Genomic DNA, 16,452 nt, shown 5'->3' on the forward strand with positions numbered 1-16,452 from the left:
GAAAACTAACGCTCAAATAAAATGCCCCTTTTTTTAATGAAGATGTGAGGATGTTTCAACAAAACCTACAGTCTGTTGTTCTGTTTTTTAAAGGAGTAAGAAACATTTCCACCAAAAAGCACACACGGCGTCCAAAAACACGGATTCCTTCTGTCTTAATCCTTCAAGGGGGAAAAAGCTCTTCTAATATCGTCCTGTCCCGATACCCTCAATCCCAGTAAAATGGTTTATGGACTTACAGAGTCCTCGTAAAATAGATGTAATAACATGTTGTAAAATAAAAAAGACGCCATTTCAGCTCACAGTGCGGTGTATCCATTGTTAATATTTTGGCAAGGAAACGTATTTTCTGAGTTGGTTTAATTTTTTAGTTGAGGCGGAAACAGCAGCAGTCGTGAAATTATTATATTCATTGAAAGGAGAGTAATAATGTATCAATAAATGTTTTACGAGGTGCGTGTGATTATACATGCCGTCAATAAAAAAAAGTCTTGGAGGAGTCCATGTGTGTATTGCTCTCTGAAAGGTGTAATTTAGCACTAATAGCCTGCACATCTTGCCATGTTTCTTCTTCTACTTTTTTACCTACTTTTTTCACTATGTCATTTTCTCGCACTGTGTAAGGCAGAATGTCTCGACCTTCAGTGAACACTTGGAGATAAGAACTAGGTCAAATCTGAGGAGGGGATCAGAAATTGTGTTACGTTATCAGACGTTTGAAAAAGATTTGTGGCAAGCTAAGAAGGCCACACGAAGTTATTTTGTAGATGAAAATGAAGGCTGATTTCGCCACGAAGAAAGGGAGAGCCGAAAGTAATTTACTCCGTCCTCTAATCCTTATAGGCAGTGAGTTTAATTATAAACAGGCCTGCACCCAAAAGCTAAGCCAACTTTATTCCATTACACAATCAGCCATCTTCGCATGATTTTGCTGAGCTTTTTCTTTTGCATCCAAATAGACTTTAAAGGAATTCTATCTTGTTATTCATACTAATTTTACTTAGATTTTATTTTTAAGTCGTTTTTAGCCAGAATTTGCCTTCCTCGAGTAGCCTACGCGTAAATGAGCGTGAGAATATATTTTCTGAATTTAAGAAGATTACTGTTTCGGCTCGTCTTCAGATGAAGTTGCGGCATAATTACAAACGTTTGGCGAAACTGGAAACACAAATGAGGGACGCGTTCACACTGTTTTGCCTGCTGTTTTGTGCAACAAGCTTGGAGGAAATTGTTCTTTTTCTTGCCTTTTCCTGCTCGGAATGGGACTGTTTTTTGAAGGAAAACAATGCTTGCGTCAGTGCAAATTAATTTCGGATACTCACAGTGCTGCTAAAACTGAGGCAGGCTATTTGCCGAGCAGAGACCGTGTAGCACGGACAAATCTAAAACAAGATCCTTTGACAATATATTTATTGCAAGATACATGCCACAAACATGCAATAAATTCACAGATTGACATTGTTTTGTTCTGTATTTTTTCCATCACTTTAAAGCCCATAGAAACATTTCACTATCGAGCACACGGCTTGCACTTACTCTTAAACAAATGTTGCACTAGACGACAATAAATGTGCTTTCATGACTGAAATAGAGTAACCTTTTCCACAGCTCGGCCGGATACCCATGTCTTTTTAGTAGAAGAGAAGCACCCTCCAATAATTTAAGACCACAAAGTGTTACCCTGTGATGAAACAAAACAAATACAGGACGCCACGCAAAATAATAATAATAATAATACAAATAAAAAAATACTAAGATTGGCAATACAGTCACAGTTTTGTTGATTTTGAGATAAATGTCCAATGCCAGCGAAGCATCAATATGTGAAGGACGAGGAGGAGGAAAGACAGCTAACACATGCAGCCTCACGAAAAGGTGAGATTTGAGGTCAGTTCACGGATGCGGTTTTCCCTGTTCATTTTCTTCAGCTTCATCCTGCGGTTCTGAAACCAGATCTTGACCTGCCTGTCGGTCAGGTTAACGCTCCTGCTGATCTCTAGGCGGCGCTCTCGGGTCAGGTACATATTGAAGAGAAACTCTTTCTCCAGCTCCAGGGTTTGGTGCTTTGTGTACGGGCACCTTTTCTTTCTCCCACTTTTTGCTGTCAGCCAGTTGTTTGTGAGAGTGTCACTCTTGCAGTCTGCAGGGATTCAAATCAGAGAGATCAGAGTTTTATTTTTTATTTATTTATTTTTTATTCTTTTAGCGACGCACTGAGCGTCCTCTCGAACAAAAAGCTCATCAGTTGCTTTGGATTTCACCTCTGGGAAATAACGCACAACATTTCCCTGAATAAATAAAATGCATGGGTTGTTATTAGTCACTCACATGCCATCACTAATAAAACAAAAATGAAATGAAACCCCAAATGATCAACCCGCACACGAGGAATACGTGTGTATATGGCCTGATTTTTTTTCTGTAAATCCTGATTTAAATGGTGAATTAATATGAATCGTGTAAGATTTCATAAGGAATTTGACATATTCTACTAATTTTGCAAATTGTCAAAACTGGATTGGGATTAGGGTGAGATTTCTCCTCATCATTTTTCATCTTTTTCCAAAACTTAAAAGTTCACACATTTGCCAAACAGATGTTAGAATTAATCAGTGGAGCTTGATTTAACGCTTCAATTTATGAAAGCTGTGCAATATGCTCACATAAGACAAGATTATGCATAAAAAAAACTATGCATATACTTTAAATATCCAAAGAACAGGAGGACATAGGCTTCATGCTGCATGGTAAAACCATTCTCTGTTGCCTATCAGTGCAACCTGAGAAAGACTCTCATTAAACATTACGACTTTAGGGTTGTTTGTGTTTTATACTTGGTTTTATGATGCTGGAGCCTTCTCAGCACCGCGCCACGAGATAAAAGCTTTCATTACAGCCAACCCACCTTTCCCTTCCTTCTGTAGCAGCTCAGGACTGGACACAGGCGCTTCCACTGAGCAGTTTTTCTCCTCCGAGCCCGACTTGGGATCCGGGCTTTCTACGGGGACCGGCGTTCTTGCGGTTTCCGGGTTTTGCGAAGCGTCCTCAATTTTTTTATCCACCTCTGAGAAATTAGAAGATGCCGACGAGGGCTGCGGTTTCGGGGTGACCCGGCTGAGCTGCATCAGTGTCGCGTTTGGACTCGGTGCTTCATGGCAGTAGTTTTCCTGATGCTTCCCGTTCGCATAAGTTTGGCTCAGTCTGAAATAGCCGGGAACCGGGATCTCGGGACCATCGACCGGACACGATTCAGGAATAACGTTAGAATATGCGGGGACTTCTGAAGAGTTGACTTTTTGTACTCTCTTATCGGAGTACATGCAGCAATTACTCTCTTCCTTTATGCTCTGTGAAAATGTACAGTTTGACATCTGATTGGGAGGCTCTATTCTGCAGGGTCTGCTCGGATCAGTCCAGTTATCTATCTGAGGTATGTACGAGTGGACGTTCATGCCCATATTTTGGTGGTTGACCTCCCCTCTTTTGCCGAAAGACGGCAGGAGTCCACAGGTTTGCATTCCGTAAGTTCCCATTTCTGAGCCAGACGGCATGTACATGTTGCTGTTGGAGTAAAAGCTGTCCGTCCTGCAAGCACCAATTAAAGAGTCCACTAAAAATGTATTTGCCACAGGAGAGCTACTGGAGAAGGACATTTTTTGAATTTAAGTTCTTAGGAGGAGAGAGATGTCCTTTGTAAGCTGACATATCTAGGAAAAACAATCTGTAAGTCAGGATGCCTCCCAACCACATGACAAGCCCACCAATGAGATTTGAAAATGGCCTTGAGACGCAGCCTCCTCTCTCTGCACACACTCGCACTGCGGATGCAGACGTGGTCAACAGCGACACCTACAACACGGACTTGAAATTGGTTTTTGCAGAGAGTCGCGCACGTTTCCAATGGGCATCGCGGGACTTGGAGACTTATTCGCGAAATTGAAAGAAATGCGTCGAAAGGACCATTTGAATCCCAACAAAAACTGCTCGCCTTCAATCTAGTCTCAGATTTATAACGACAGACGCGCTGTGAAGTGTTTAAGTGTTTATCAGTGCACCAACTTGAAGAATATGCGTGTCTCTTTGTGTGGAAGACATTCTCGAGAGAGAGAGAGTGTGTGTGTGTAGGTGTGCGTGTGTGTAGGTGTATGGGGAGGGGGGTGGGGGTGCCTGCATGGCGCATAGGCGACAACTGCAGACTATTTGGAAAAAATTTAGCAGCTCTGCTGATTATAATGCTGATTATATTTTTATTTAACCTTTCACACTTCACCCGCTGTAATCATTAAGAGTGCTTTCCCTGCATATATGCAGCATATGTCTCGATTGTATTTGTATTAAATATGTAACAAAAGAATAAACTAAATATAAATGTAACGCTTTCTCCTTTCATCTATTTAAATTTTGGTCTTTTTTCATTATGATTTGACAATTTATGAAAGGCTTATTGTTGTTGATGTTTTTCAATTAAGGTGCACAGAATCTCTCTATTAAAGAGGAAACGATTTCCTGGAAGATATCAGCTTTTAAAATACCCAGAAGATCCATAAGATGATGTGAAAGGTGGACACATACCTTTAACAAATTGAACTCACAGACTGGTAAAAACGTGAAGGTCAACGTTATAGCTTTCGCAGTCGTTATTACACACTTCACACTTAATCCATGAAGCTATTTCTCCAGGATTATCATATCTGTGCTTTCGTTTAACGTATTTGACGCTCAGAAGCAGAGTTCGAAATGACTTGCTTGACCGTGGCTGTGCTCACAGTCACAGTATTCTCTAAATACCTCAGTGTTTTCGCTCGTAAGGAAGGCAAACGTGTACTGCCTGTTAAACTAGAGAGGAAAAAAAACACTGTCCACGAAATTATTCATGATCACAAATCAGAGGTCATGCCAGTAATTGCCACTGACTCTAACGGCCTTTACAAAAAAGTGTAACACTGGGAATCCTTATGTGTTTGATAGTAATGGCACAAGCTTGAAATAATTATACAGTGTGTAAGAGAAGATGTGTAACGTCCGTTTGGCTCTCTTTAAGGCTCTTCGATATTTATAGTTGGCTGTAAACAAACACGTGTGCTATGCAAACGGGATTGTCAAAAAAGAAAAACCTAGAATACCATATGCAGCAGTTATAGCTATTTAAATAAAGCTTTACAACAGTTAAATGAGGCAAATGATAATGGATATATATTTTTTCTCTTTTTTAATTATCATGTTTCCAATAATGTTGCAAAGATAACATTTTAACATACAATAAAAAAAAAACTCATTTGGAAGCCAGTATGTTCTTCAGGCAAAATCAACAATTTATACATCACATTGATCCAAAATATATTTTTAAGTCAAATGGTCCGAAGGATACGTACACTCGTTGACATCATTGCTGTCATTATTAGTCTTGTGAACAGTGGAAATATTAACAGTGATAATTTAAAGAAAATAACAAGAGATTCACTTGTATTTAAAACATTGGAGTAGAGCGCGTAAATTTAAAAAACGAAGAAAAAATCTAAAAACAAGAAAAAAAATACTGGCTGATTTTAGTTACAAGCAAAACAAGAAAGCTTAAAAACTGCGACAATACTCGGTCTTTATTCGGAGTACCTGTACCTTTTTTCAAAGTAAATAGCTAGACTCAAATAGACGAAAATTTGACAATGAAAATAAAAGAAACAAACGTTACATATATATGTTACATATACATATATATATTTGAACAGAAATACATATATAGCAAATGTGGGTCAATATTCACTGCTCCTTTTAGCATAAACATGAGATATTACTGGGCTTCAGGCCCATGCGGCCCTCAGGTAAAGGTCTAAGCCTTTATGATGCAGATCACAAACAAAGAAACAGAACAGAATTAAATTCCTGGTGTCATTTCCATACGCATGACAATTATTTGAAATTGTGTTTGCTGTTTTCATGAAACTCATGAGGAATTTCATCCCTTCAGAGAAGCATTTAGCAAAATGTAATGCGCTCTCTGATTAACAGTGTTCTTATTTTCTTTAAGGAAACTCAAGGCTCTCGTTTTGTCGGTGTTTTTTTATCAGTTCATTAAAAAAGAGGATTAAATACTTTGAAGGGAATGAGTCTTTAAATAAAAAAAAACAGCAACATGCAAACCATGCTGAATTTAGTGGACTGGAAGAAGTAATAATTAAAATAGAAATGTAAACAAACAGCTTGCTGAACTGATTATTCCCTCACTGACAGGCTTTCATGTGGGGTTGATGCTAAATTGACTGCATGGCTGTAAAAACTGAGAGTGCCCTCTTGTGGCTACATTGAGAATTGAAGTGAAACGCCCCTCACAGTTGGTAATGCAATTGCACTGCAGGACAAGCTGAGCACCCTTCTAAATGCTTAATGAAACCTCAGTTTTCTAATATCCTTTTGGGGAGGAAAACGGTAAATGTAACCCAGGTGGTACTAAATTAGCAAAAATCAATCTATAGAGGTTTTCTTTTTCTGACACTAAAAAAATGGGAGTAATTTTTGTTGCATAAATGAGCGATCGCCTATCTTTTAACAAATGAATTATCAATAAAGCGGCTGTTTTGTCCGAAATTGGTGCATTTATTTAGTTCGTCCCCCCTACTGGTTACAAAAAAAGGGAAAGAAGGATATACAGCACCTTATATTTTTATGGAATTAAAAATTTTTTCACTTTTTGCAGAGGCAGCTTGATGGTTCGTGTATGGTGAAGCTACACAAAGATGGAATCGCCTTACCTACACAAGGAAGATCGTACAAATTTCGTGCTATAAGCTCACTTTGCGTTTCTTTCTTCTTCGCAGATTCAGAGCCATCAAAGAAACATATATCCAATTTATAATACTGCAAAAGGAGAGAAACATGAAAAAGAAATACTTATCCTTCTAGAAGACCGGCCTGGTTACAATATTTTCCATTGTCTTCCATTTCTTTAGTTGCAAGTGCCCCAATATGCCAGCATGAGCTAAATATGGAAACGATGCGCAGAAATTCTCAAAGCATTTCTAGCCTGGAGTTAAAGTACTTTAAGACAGGAAGGAGAATCAGTCCTCATGTGGTCTGGGGGTTGGGACACCAAAGTCCAATAGCCCCCTATTTAGACATTTACAGCTACTTTTATTATAGTGTCTAGACGGTTCAAGGTTTAGTAAACAATCAAGTGTTTCAAAGCAAAGGAAATAACGGGACATTACAGTACTGCAAGCGCCTAAATTATTCCGAAATCTTTCCTGATGTAAAGTTTTTTTTAGTTTAGTTTAGTTTTTTGTAAAACTTCCTTGTGATCGGTTTCGTGACAGCATATTTATTTTCGTACTTTTATTCACACCACAATTTGCATTGCATGCGCCTTACAAATATACATTCAGAGAAGAAAGAAGCCTACATATATTTAATATAAATTATTTCGAAGCACAGCTCGCAATTTGCGGAAATTTCTGCTACCGATAACGCAAAAATATGAGAATACAAATAAACGCAAGAGTTGGTGCAAAAATTCGAATGATACAAAATATTGGCAAATTAATTTTTTAAAGCCAGATTTTTGTGAAATCAACTGTTAATCACAGCTGACCATGAAGCCACTTGGAAAAGTGTTTGCGATTTTTCCTCCGTGTGTGAGTGTGTCTGTGTGTGACATGCCAGGTATCAGAACAAAGGATTCCCAGTGAAATACTGTAGACGGTCGCGGTTTAGCTTTTTCTCTTTCATTCTTCTGTTCTGAAACCAAATCTTCACTTGCCGATCTGTCAGGTTTAACATCCTGGACAGCTGGAGTCGCTTCTCTTTGTTAATGTACACATTGAAGAAAAACTCTCGTTCAAGTTCTCGGATTTGGTATTTGGTGTAGGGACACCTCTTCTTCCTGGACTTGGTTGATGAACCTGTGGAAGACAAAAAAAAAAGTTTTCCCAGATTTTACATCAAATGCCAAAATTCCCAAATGTGAAATATAGCAAAGAGAGCAGATTAATAGATTTACTTCTTTATTTCCGAAAAAAAACTTCCTCATCCACACACACACACACACACACACACACACACACACACACACACACACATGAGCGTAGACTGAACTAACCAACACAGGTATTCCCTTGAAAATTAGTCAATATTGCGCAAATGATCATCTACATGTTGGTGTTTGGTTACTTTCCACTACATCCCAGTCTGCATTTCCTCACTGTATTTCTATATCTGCACAGCACTAAAATATAAAATATAGAGTCACAAAAAAATTCCTCTAATGTCCTATCAAAACAAATCAAACCTGGCAACAAGGTATTATTATTGGACACAGGGAGGCCTTTAAGTATGGTTACTTAACGGTCTCCCATTGTAAATACCTTTACAACCGTAAAGTAAATCTTATTGGGATATAAAAGCTTTTGCATGCTTATAAAGAAGCATATAACCCTGCACGGTCACGGCGGTGGAAATGGCGCAGTCCAGACCCTCAAAAGTCTGGACTGTTCATCTTATGTCTAACACACATAGGAGTATATCCTTACTGACTTACTTTGCTGGTTGATCTTGTCGCTGCAGTTGGAGGACGAGTCCTCGTCGACGTTCCCGGTTTGATCAGCTTTGTGTTGTTCTACTTTGGTCACAGCCTGATTGTTATTCGCAGCATCACCCGGAACGTTATAGTCTGTCTTTTGTTTGGGGAGCTCCGCGTTAGGCTTGTCCGAGTTAGGAGTGTCAAAAAACTGGTCGAAGCCCTGGGGAAGAACCCCATTTCGACCCACGCTGGTAAAGAAATTGCAAGGCGAGCCTGTCCCTCCGTGGTGGCCATACAAGGACTCGTTTTTGAATATCACATCCGCCCTGCTGCTGGAGGACTGGATTAAGTCCCGGTGCATTATCTCGTCCGTTGAGTAGTAAGACGTGTAATTGCCCCTGTAGTGCCATTTGGGATGGTCCAGTCCGTAATCCCTGAAAGCGACTTCTCGAACAGGTTGGACTTGAGCTATGTTGGAAGAATAGGGGAAATTAATCTGACACGAAGTCGTCTGGGGTAGAAAGGAGGAGACTGATGTAAAATCGGGCGACGAAACGTAATAAGTGCAGCTCGGTAAAAACATATTTGACGCACAGCTGCGATCATCATATTCCGTCATATCTCCTCTTCAGTTTTCCTCTCTGCAACAGAGGAAAGAATTGGCAGCTTTGCTGTGTTAAACTTTGTCCATCTATAGCACCACATGCGTGTGGAAAGACCCCGCCAGGGAGAAAAAATCGGAAACGTAGGCAGACCTGCAATACATCTTGATCGATTCTTGAGGTAATTGTGTCATGTGATCCAGCTAAGAAATTACCATACATCAATATCAGTCATTAAAAACTGTCCGGAAAAACTCATGTGAGCGCATGCAAGAGACTCCATTGGCTCTCTGGCTGCAGAGGCAACTCCTCTCCAGCCTTCTTGCCCTATAGCTCACGAAAAAAAAAAAGAAGAAATGTGTGAACCATCGCTGGAATATTTAATTAAAAGCTTTGCTGCAACATCATCCTCATCTTGTAATGATGTGTAATGACGGTCATACGCAGTGATGGTGTCAGTAAATTTTGGCTTTATATGTTTGTGGCAACAGTTAGCGGAAATATTAACGTTAACCTCAATGCAAAGCTTAAATGGCATGGCAACAAGGCTACCGTACCTACTCGCGCTGAAAAAAAGAAAAAGAAGAAGAAGCAGCCTGTGGAATATGTGATTCACCAAGTCAGATTTTATGCAAATACATTTAAGGCTCATTGCGCATAATCACTGTGCACCATGGTGGTTTGAGTAGAGTTAAATACATACAGAAACGCCAGAAGGAAATCGTTTGAATTCAGTTTCACTGACAAGCTTCTTGGCCTTCACCATGGTGACAAAAAGCTGAGGCTTCACAAAGAAATAAAAGACCACGACAAGACTGGGCTGCAATAGATTATTGTATATATTACACCCCAGTTACATTGCAGAGTCCATTTTTAATAAAACTCGTTGTTTAGAAATATCTGCCCATTAAATGGTCCTGTTGATTAAAACAAAAAACAAAAAAAAATCCCCAATTTTAAGTACAGATGGATGCACTTGAAAACAGACAAGTAAACAACCCCATGGAATGTTACTGCAAACACAGAAATGTTGATTTTTGGTTTCCACAGAAACATAAATCAAGCGCAAGCACAAATCGGTAAGCACATCCAGCATTGCCAAGTCCAAAACAACTGACTTTGACCGTCTGTGGTGTAGCTGATGTCCACCAAGCCTTTTTCACCAACAAGCCTCTGCAGCCAAATCATTTTACTGCCCCTGGGCAGCCATGCTTGCAGTGTTTTCCTCCTTCTTGGTGGAGAAAACGAACTTATACCACTGATGAACGGATCTCTCATATAAATGAAATTTCCTCCAATATTTTTTTTTGTCTATGTAAGTATTAATAACTTTATTGTTTCATCTCTTTCTGTATTTTTAACTTATTACCTGGCGATTTTTATTTTATTTTATATGACTCCACTTAATGTAGTTTTTTTTTATTGTAGTTGTGATACTGCAGTTGTGAAACTGCATCAGGCACTGGGCTAGTTTTATATATATATATATATATATATATATATATATATATATATATATATATATATATATATATATATATATATATATATATATATATATATATATATATATGCAGGAAAATATGCAGGAAAAATGTAGTTCATACTTCTCTGTGGGCTTATATTGTTTTTAAAGGTTAATCGATTGTCGGGCTTCAAACATAATGTTATCTGGGGCTAAAGTCGAGCTCGTTGGTCCTGTTCTGTATCCAATCTAACTACATTTCATAATAATCCCTTTTTAGCCAGTTAGAAGATATTTTCCAAAATTAGGCCAAAATGTTCCAAAGTAAACTACTTCCATCTATATTCCACAGCGTTAGGAGGTCAAAACATCTGTATCTATGTAACTATCACATGAATAAATAACTTAATTATTTAATTAATTTAAATAATTGCAGTGAAAAGTTGATAGCGGTATGAGACTAATGGCTTACTTTAAGTTAAGACGAGTTGTTGCTATAATTTGGTGTTTTGTGTGCTTTAGGTTGTCTTTTTTGGCCGTCTTCTATTACATGGAAAGGTTGCAATGTGTAAGACTGTATTAAGCTTAAAATTTCAGATATCAAATCAGGCTGCAGACGAGATGCTTTAAAGTTCCAAGCATTTACAAAAAGGTTAAACGTCGTGTTGTCCAGCTTGTTTAATTAAGGCGTGTGACATTAAGCAAAACATTAAAAGGTTCCACTTGAAACACAATTGCTGAAATAGACACACGAAAGCTAACTTCCATAAGACTTTTTTTCTGATATTGTGAGAAATAGAAACCCAGTCTACTAACTTGACCTTAACTTTGTTTTTGGCACCCCAACTATCTAAAGGAAGCCTTAGCTATGTGACGCAGCCAGGCAGTAAACCAATAAAGCAGCAAACAATGTCTGAGACGCACAGAAAACCCACTGCAGGCGTCTGAAATACTCTGTGGAAGGAGAACTGGCTGTTAAGCTTCTAAGCACCACACAACAGGCCCGCAAAACAGTGAGGGCAAAAAGAATGAATTGCAGTGGTTTGAAAGTATGCCAAAGTCCCAGAAACTCTGTAAGGAGAGGGGAAAAATCTTTATGTTTCATTACAAATTACTATAGCTCTAAAATGTTATTCAGACTTCCTTGAACTTATGACTGCAGTTTAACAGAAACATAATAGTTGCAGTGATGCGGTGATGATGACGTGATAATGATGTAACGAGGGGAACCATTTATAGATTCACTCTCCCGTAATGTCGCGTGTGCTGCTCTGCTGATGGCTGGTCGTTCCTGCAGAGTCGCGGTCTCTCTTCGTTTAAAATTACCCTGACCACTTGTGACCTGCAGGTCCGCCGTGGAAACACCAGCGAAGAGTTTTGGTAATGAAAACAGTGACAGAGCTAGATTTGGCCATATCACATGCACCACTAATGAGCACGGATGGACTTGTCTGGTGCAGAAAGTTCACTTGATGTCGCTGAGATATTGATTTACATCCATTTCATTTAGTTACAGCCGCAATAACCTCCAACTGGCATGCAGAGATTTTCTTGTGGGTGAGAAATGCTGCTGGGTTATCCACTGTGCAGAGGAATTACGCATATAAAATGCCAAAGCCAAATGCAGAATGGAGGGGTTTCAATTTAAAGTGAGTGCTGGAGAGCAGAGAGATAATAGCCTGTTAAAGGTGCAGATATAAAAGAAAAACATTCCTCCATGCTACAGACATTTTATAGAGATACAATTTATTTCTAGAGAAAGATTACGCTCGCATAAGGCAGCCCTCTCATGGTTCTTTTACATCTGCAGGCTTTGAGATTTCCTAAACAAACGACGCTGACTTTAGTTTTAAAATCTATGTGACGCAGCGTGGAAGAGGTGCAGATCAGTGCTCGGTTATACGCTAAATATCAGCTCTGGAGCGAAGCTATATGAATAACGGTGAACGGCACAAGCGTGAAGTCTTTAGTTACATTTTCTTTCCAATATCATTCCTAATAAATATGAAATATCTATCATGATGCAAAATAACTTGGTCACGATTCTTTTTTAAAGGATCTTTATTTACAAATGCATTCATCTCCAGGTGCATCCACAGTACAAAACCAATTTACCTTGATTTAAAAAAAAAAAAAAAAAAAAACTTGTATAACTTCATATTATACTTACCAACACCATGCATTCTGAAATTGCTATTAAATAAGTCAAATCCAGTTTGGAATAAACTATAACTGCGTATTTATTTTCAAAAAATGTAAATCTTCCGCTTTAGAATGACTTTGATGCGACCTTGAGATCACACATATGTGCGTTTTTTGTGACAATACAGAGGTCTAGCAACAACAACAAAAAAAGATAAACATTTAATTTACAACAGATATTATGCGTTTTGACACCATCAGACTGTTTCACATCCACAAACCTTTTTTCTTTTCTTTTTCTTTTTTTGCGGGCTTCAAACACTTCCTAGCGCCAAATACGCTGCGAAAAGTAGTTTCGCATTACTTCTTTAAACAGATTTACACAAAAAAAGGTGGATAATTCAGACATTTGATTAAATAACATCAATTAGGGGATGGGCATGCAATCATGAGATATATTTTGCAGTGCTGACTATTGCTAATGTTTTACACATCGTAAACGTGAACTTGACTGTTGCCTTCTACAATAAGGCTGCACTACATGCAAAGGCCGTCATACAAAAGACACAAAAACAAATGGTTCCACATTTCCGTTTAAGCTGGTCTCATATTTGCGCTGGATGAGAAACAAGTGGGCTTATAGACTGATTATCATCCGCCGGCTAAGACCAGTTTGGAAGCTGTGGCCTACGGCGCATTTGGAGAATCTTAAAGCCAAAAGTGACCCAGCATGCGTAAAAATCTACTCAGTCTCAGTCACCAATGCAAATTTATTTTTTGCATTTGTTAGGCTATACTACAAATATGCTGGAACTTTTTGATGAAGGTATAATATATAACGTAACAGAAGCTGCGCATTTAAATTAAACTAAAACAAATGTATTTCCATGACCTTCACCAAAGTGCTTTAGTCGCCCAGACCTAACGACAGACACGACTGTAGACACGAAACCCGGCCCACCAATTCCGTCCACCCACCTTTCCCACCTGTGCAGCTGATAAATGTTGAGATTCATTCATTCGAGAAAAGAAAAAAAAAGAACATAGGAAATTATTCCAGTCAGTGACTCCTCCAACACAACTGGAGGAATCAATTTAGCAACATGGAGTGCGGACGCAGAACGTTACATTATTGATGCGATGCTCAGGATCAAGGCCAAAGGTCATCAGTATGCAGAGAAAGCTTGCTCGCGCATCATCAGTCGTTTCTTCTTCATCCTCCGATTCTGAAACCAGATTTTCACCTGCTGGTCGCTAAGGTCAAGTCTGTCTGACAGCTCCTTGCGTTTCTGTCTGTTAATGAACTCGTTCATCATAAATTCATTCTCAAGTTCAGCTAGCTGCAGCTTCGAGTAGGGCTTTCTCTTTTTTCTTGTTTTCACTTGCGACGAGCACCACGGGGCACCTGAAGAGAGTAGAGGCGCAAACAAGATTTAAACTTTAACAGCACCTCCAGCCACAGTTAAATAAGGCGAAGGAAAATAAGTGGTCCCAAATGCGCTGCTTTTAGCGTGGCTAACGTCTTACATATTTTATTAAGATCATAAGAAAAAGGAACCACATCTGCTGCGCTTATGGAAAAAAAGACCTGACATTAGAATGACTCACACATGCAAAGGACTCTACAAGGTTATTATGGGACATTTTAAATAGTATACATGGACCAAAAAAATAAATAAAATCATAGCCACATGTATGCATTCCTGTTGTAATAACCTTATAGGAGATTAGTTATAGCCACAGAACCACACAGTGGCCACACAGAAGCATAGATCATGCCCATATTGTTGCAAATGTGTGGTTTTATAGTAAAATAGCTAGCACTGCTGATAAAATAAGGAATCTGGCCTGAAGAATTATGTAACTACTTAACCTTGAGCAAAAGTCGTCCTGGAGCATGGGTTACTGGATAACGTGTGAATGGGATTCTCCTCCTGTTTGGGGCCGTTCACGTTCAGTGGACCTGCTGTATCCGGATCAAGCTGTGCCGCAGAACCGTGAGACCGGTTGTCCAGAGCTGAGTAACGGACCCCGTGATCCCCGGCGTAAACTTCATCTTGACTGCCAGACTCCTCTGTCTTTTGGCTTGTGTCCTGAAAGCATCGAGGAGACTCCTCCAAATGCGTCTTGACGTGGCCGCTCGAGGAGTTTGTGTTTAAAGACACTGAATTGGACAAAAACGGCGGACAGTAGCCTCCGAAGGCGCGGCTCTGTGGTGGTGCCGCTGGCCCAGACGCGCACGAACTTGAGGAAGTCCACGGGAGCGTGCACACCTCCCTCCTATTGTAAGGGAGCTGATGCAGCCCGGGTATATGGGCTCCATTACCGCGCAAGTTGGAGAAATACAACGACTCAGGGGGAGCAAAATTTAACAGAGAACCAACATAGCCGGGATTTAAGGGATTCCGCTCACACATTTCCATGGAGCTTTCCTCAAACGCTTCTTGCAAGCGTTTTAGCAACTCCTGAAGAATAAAGGGAAGGTAATTGTTGATTTGTTAATACAGTGTCACGTGATATGTAAACTATGTTGTTCCGCCCCCACCCTTGCTTCCAATACAGCAAAGCAAAATACTCCTTGAGGAAATGTTTTGGTATTGGGCGGGTGGGCAATGAAATGGTTCCAACCAACCATTTAATCTTTGCAATTACTCGGAAAAAAAAAACTTAGAAATATGATTTTAGACGATGATTTCAGTGCCACGAGCGGCTGCTGAACAGAACATGAGCACTTGGGATGCCACCGTGAAGCACATATCAAGGATAACAAGTTGATTGTGTGGGCTGACTCATGCAGTAGCATGTGCGCATGGAAGCACTGAAATGCTAGATAGATAGATAGATAGATAGATAGATAGATAGATAGATAGATAGATAGATAGATAGATAGATAGATAGATAGATAGATAGATAGATAGATAGATAGATAGATAGATAGATAGATAGATAGATAGATAGATAGATAGATAGATAGATAGATAGATAGATAGATAGATAGATAACTTTGCGCATAACTTTGCGTTTTGCCTTTCATGTGACACAATGAAAGGCCCAGTAACCCTGACCATAATTCTAACTACCTTTTCACTGAAATTGCACGCAAAAACCTTAAATTGTGCAGACAAGAAGTACGAATTCGTCCTGCCTGGCGTGCTGTATTTATACACAATGCCACTATATCAGGATAAACGGACATAAAGGGGCACATACCTTTAGTGCACGCAGGGCATTGTATTTGATATTTGATTGTAGCCCTGGTTTCCTCGTAATGCCTGCAAAATACCCTTTATTTGCGCTGGTAAAGAGCCAAGGTCTAAGCACAGAAATAAAGTTACGCATGATTGAAAATTCCCACTGACTTTTAGAGAAGTATTTTTGTCTATTATTTTTATTATTTGTATTTATCTGTCTATCTATCTATTTATTTATTTGACAAAACTTGCTCAAGAAACTTGAGGTAGGTAGATCTGAACACACCAGTTAAAGATCACCATAAAGTCACATATGAAATTCACTATAGAATATTGGTGCCTTCATCTCTGTGTAAAATTATGCTACGCTGTAACCCAACTGTGCCAAAATAACACTGAGATTCTTGTAAAATGTTAATACCTTTACATAAAATGGAAAATACTTCCGTCTGCTATCATTTTGTAGCACATTTGTTCTGGTAATATCAAGTGCTTGGCTAAATTTAGAACAACCTCGGTTTTGTTTGTAGTTTTCCGTATTTA

At 39.2% G+C, this 16,452-nt stretch overlaps 3 protein-coding genes across 3 annotated transcripts; all 3 read right to left on the reverse strand.

Moving 5' to 3' along the window:
* Nucleotides 1-1,755: 1,755 nt before the first annotated feature.
* hoxd10a (homeobox D10a) lies at nucleotides 1,756-4,112 on the reverse strand. Its single transcript, XM_026144981.1, has 2 exons — nucleotides 2,906-4,112; nucleotides 1,756-2,140 (listed from the first exon to the last, which is right to left on the reverse strand). The coding sequence occupies exons 1-2, from the start codon at nucleotides 3,651-3,653 to the stop codon at nucleotides 1,866-1,868; spliced, it is 1,023 nt and encodes a 340-aa protein (XP_026000766.1). The 5' UTR covers nucleotides 3,654-4,112; the 3' UTR covers nucleotides 1,756-1,865.
* Nucleotides 4,113-5,289: 1,177 nt separating this feature from the next.
* Nucleotides 5,290-9,371, reverse strand: hoxd11a (homeobox D11a). Its single transcript, XM_026144923.1, has 2 exons — nucleotides 8,528-9,371; nucleotides 5,290-7,892 (listed from the first exon to the last, which is right to left on the reverse strand). The coding sequence occupies exons 1-2, from the start codon at nucleotides 9,126-9,128 to the stop codon at nucleotides 7,657-7,659; spliced, it is 837 nt and encodes a 278-aa protein (XP_026000708.1). The 5' UTR covers nucleotides 9,129-9,371; the 3' UTR covers nucleotides 5,290-7,656.
* Nucleotides 9,372-12,752: 3,381 nt separating this feature from the next.
* Nucleotides 12,753-15,145, reverse strand: hoxd12a (homeobox D12a). The gene is made up of 2 exons (XM_026145170.1): nucleotides 14,592-15,145; nucleotides 12,753-14,123 (listed from the first exon to the last, which is right to left on the reverse strand). The coding sequence occupies exons 1-2, from the start codon at nucleotides 15,139-15,141 to the stop codon at nucleotides 13,885-13,887; spliced, it is 789 nt and encodes a 262-aa protein (XP_026000955.1). The 5' UTR covers nucleotides 15,142-15,145; the 3' UTR covers nucleotides 12,753-13,884.
* Between the last annotated feature and the right edge of the window lie 1,307 nt (nucleotides 15,146-16,452).

The sequence above is a fragment of the Astatotilapia calliptera genome, chromosome 16, assembly GCF_900246225.1.
Source record: "Astatotilapia calliptera chromosome 16, fAstCal1.2, whole genome shotgun sequence".
Taxonomy (NCBI): domain Eukaryota; kingdom Metazoa; phylum Chordata; class Actinopteri; order Cichliformes; family Cichlidae; genus Astatotilapia; species Astatotilapia calliptera.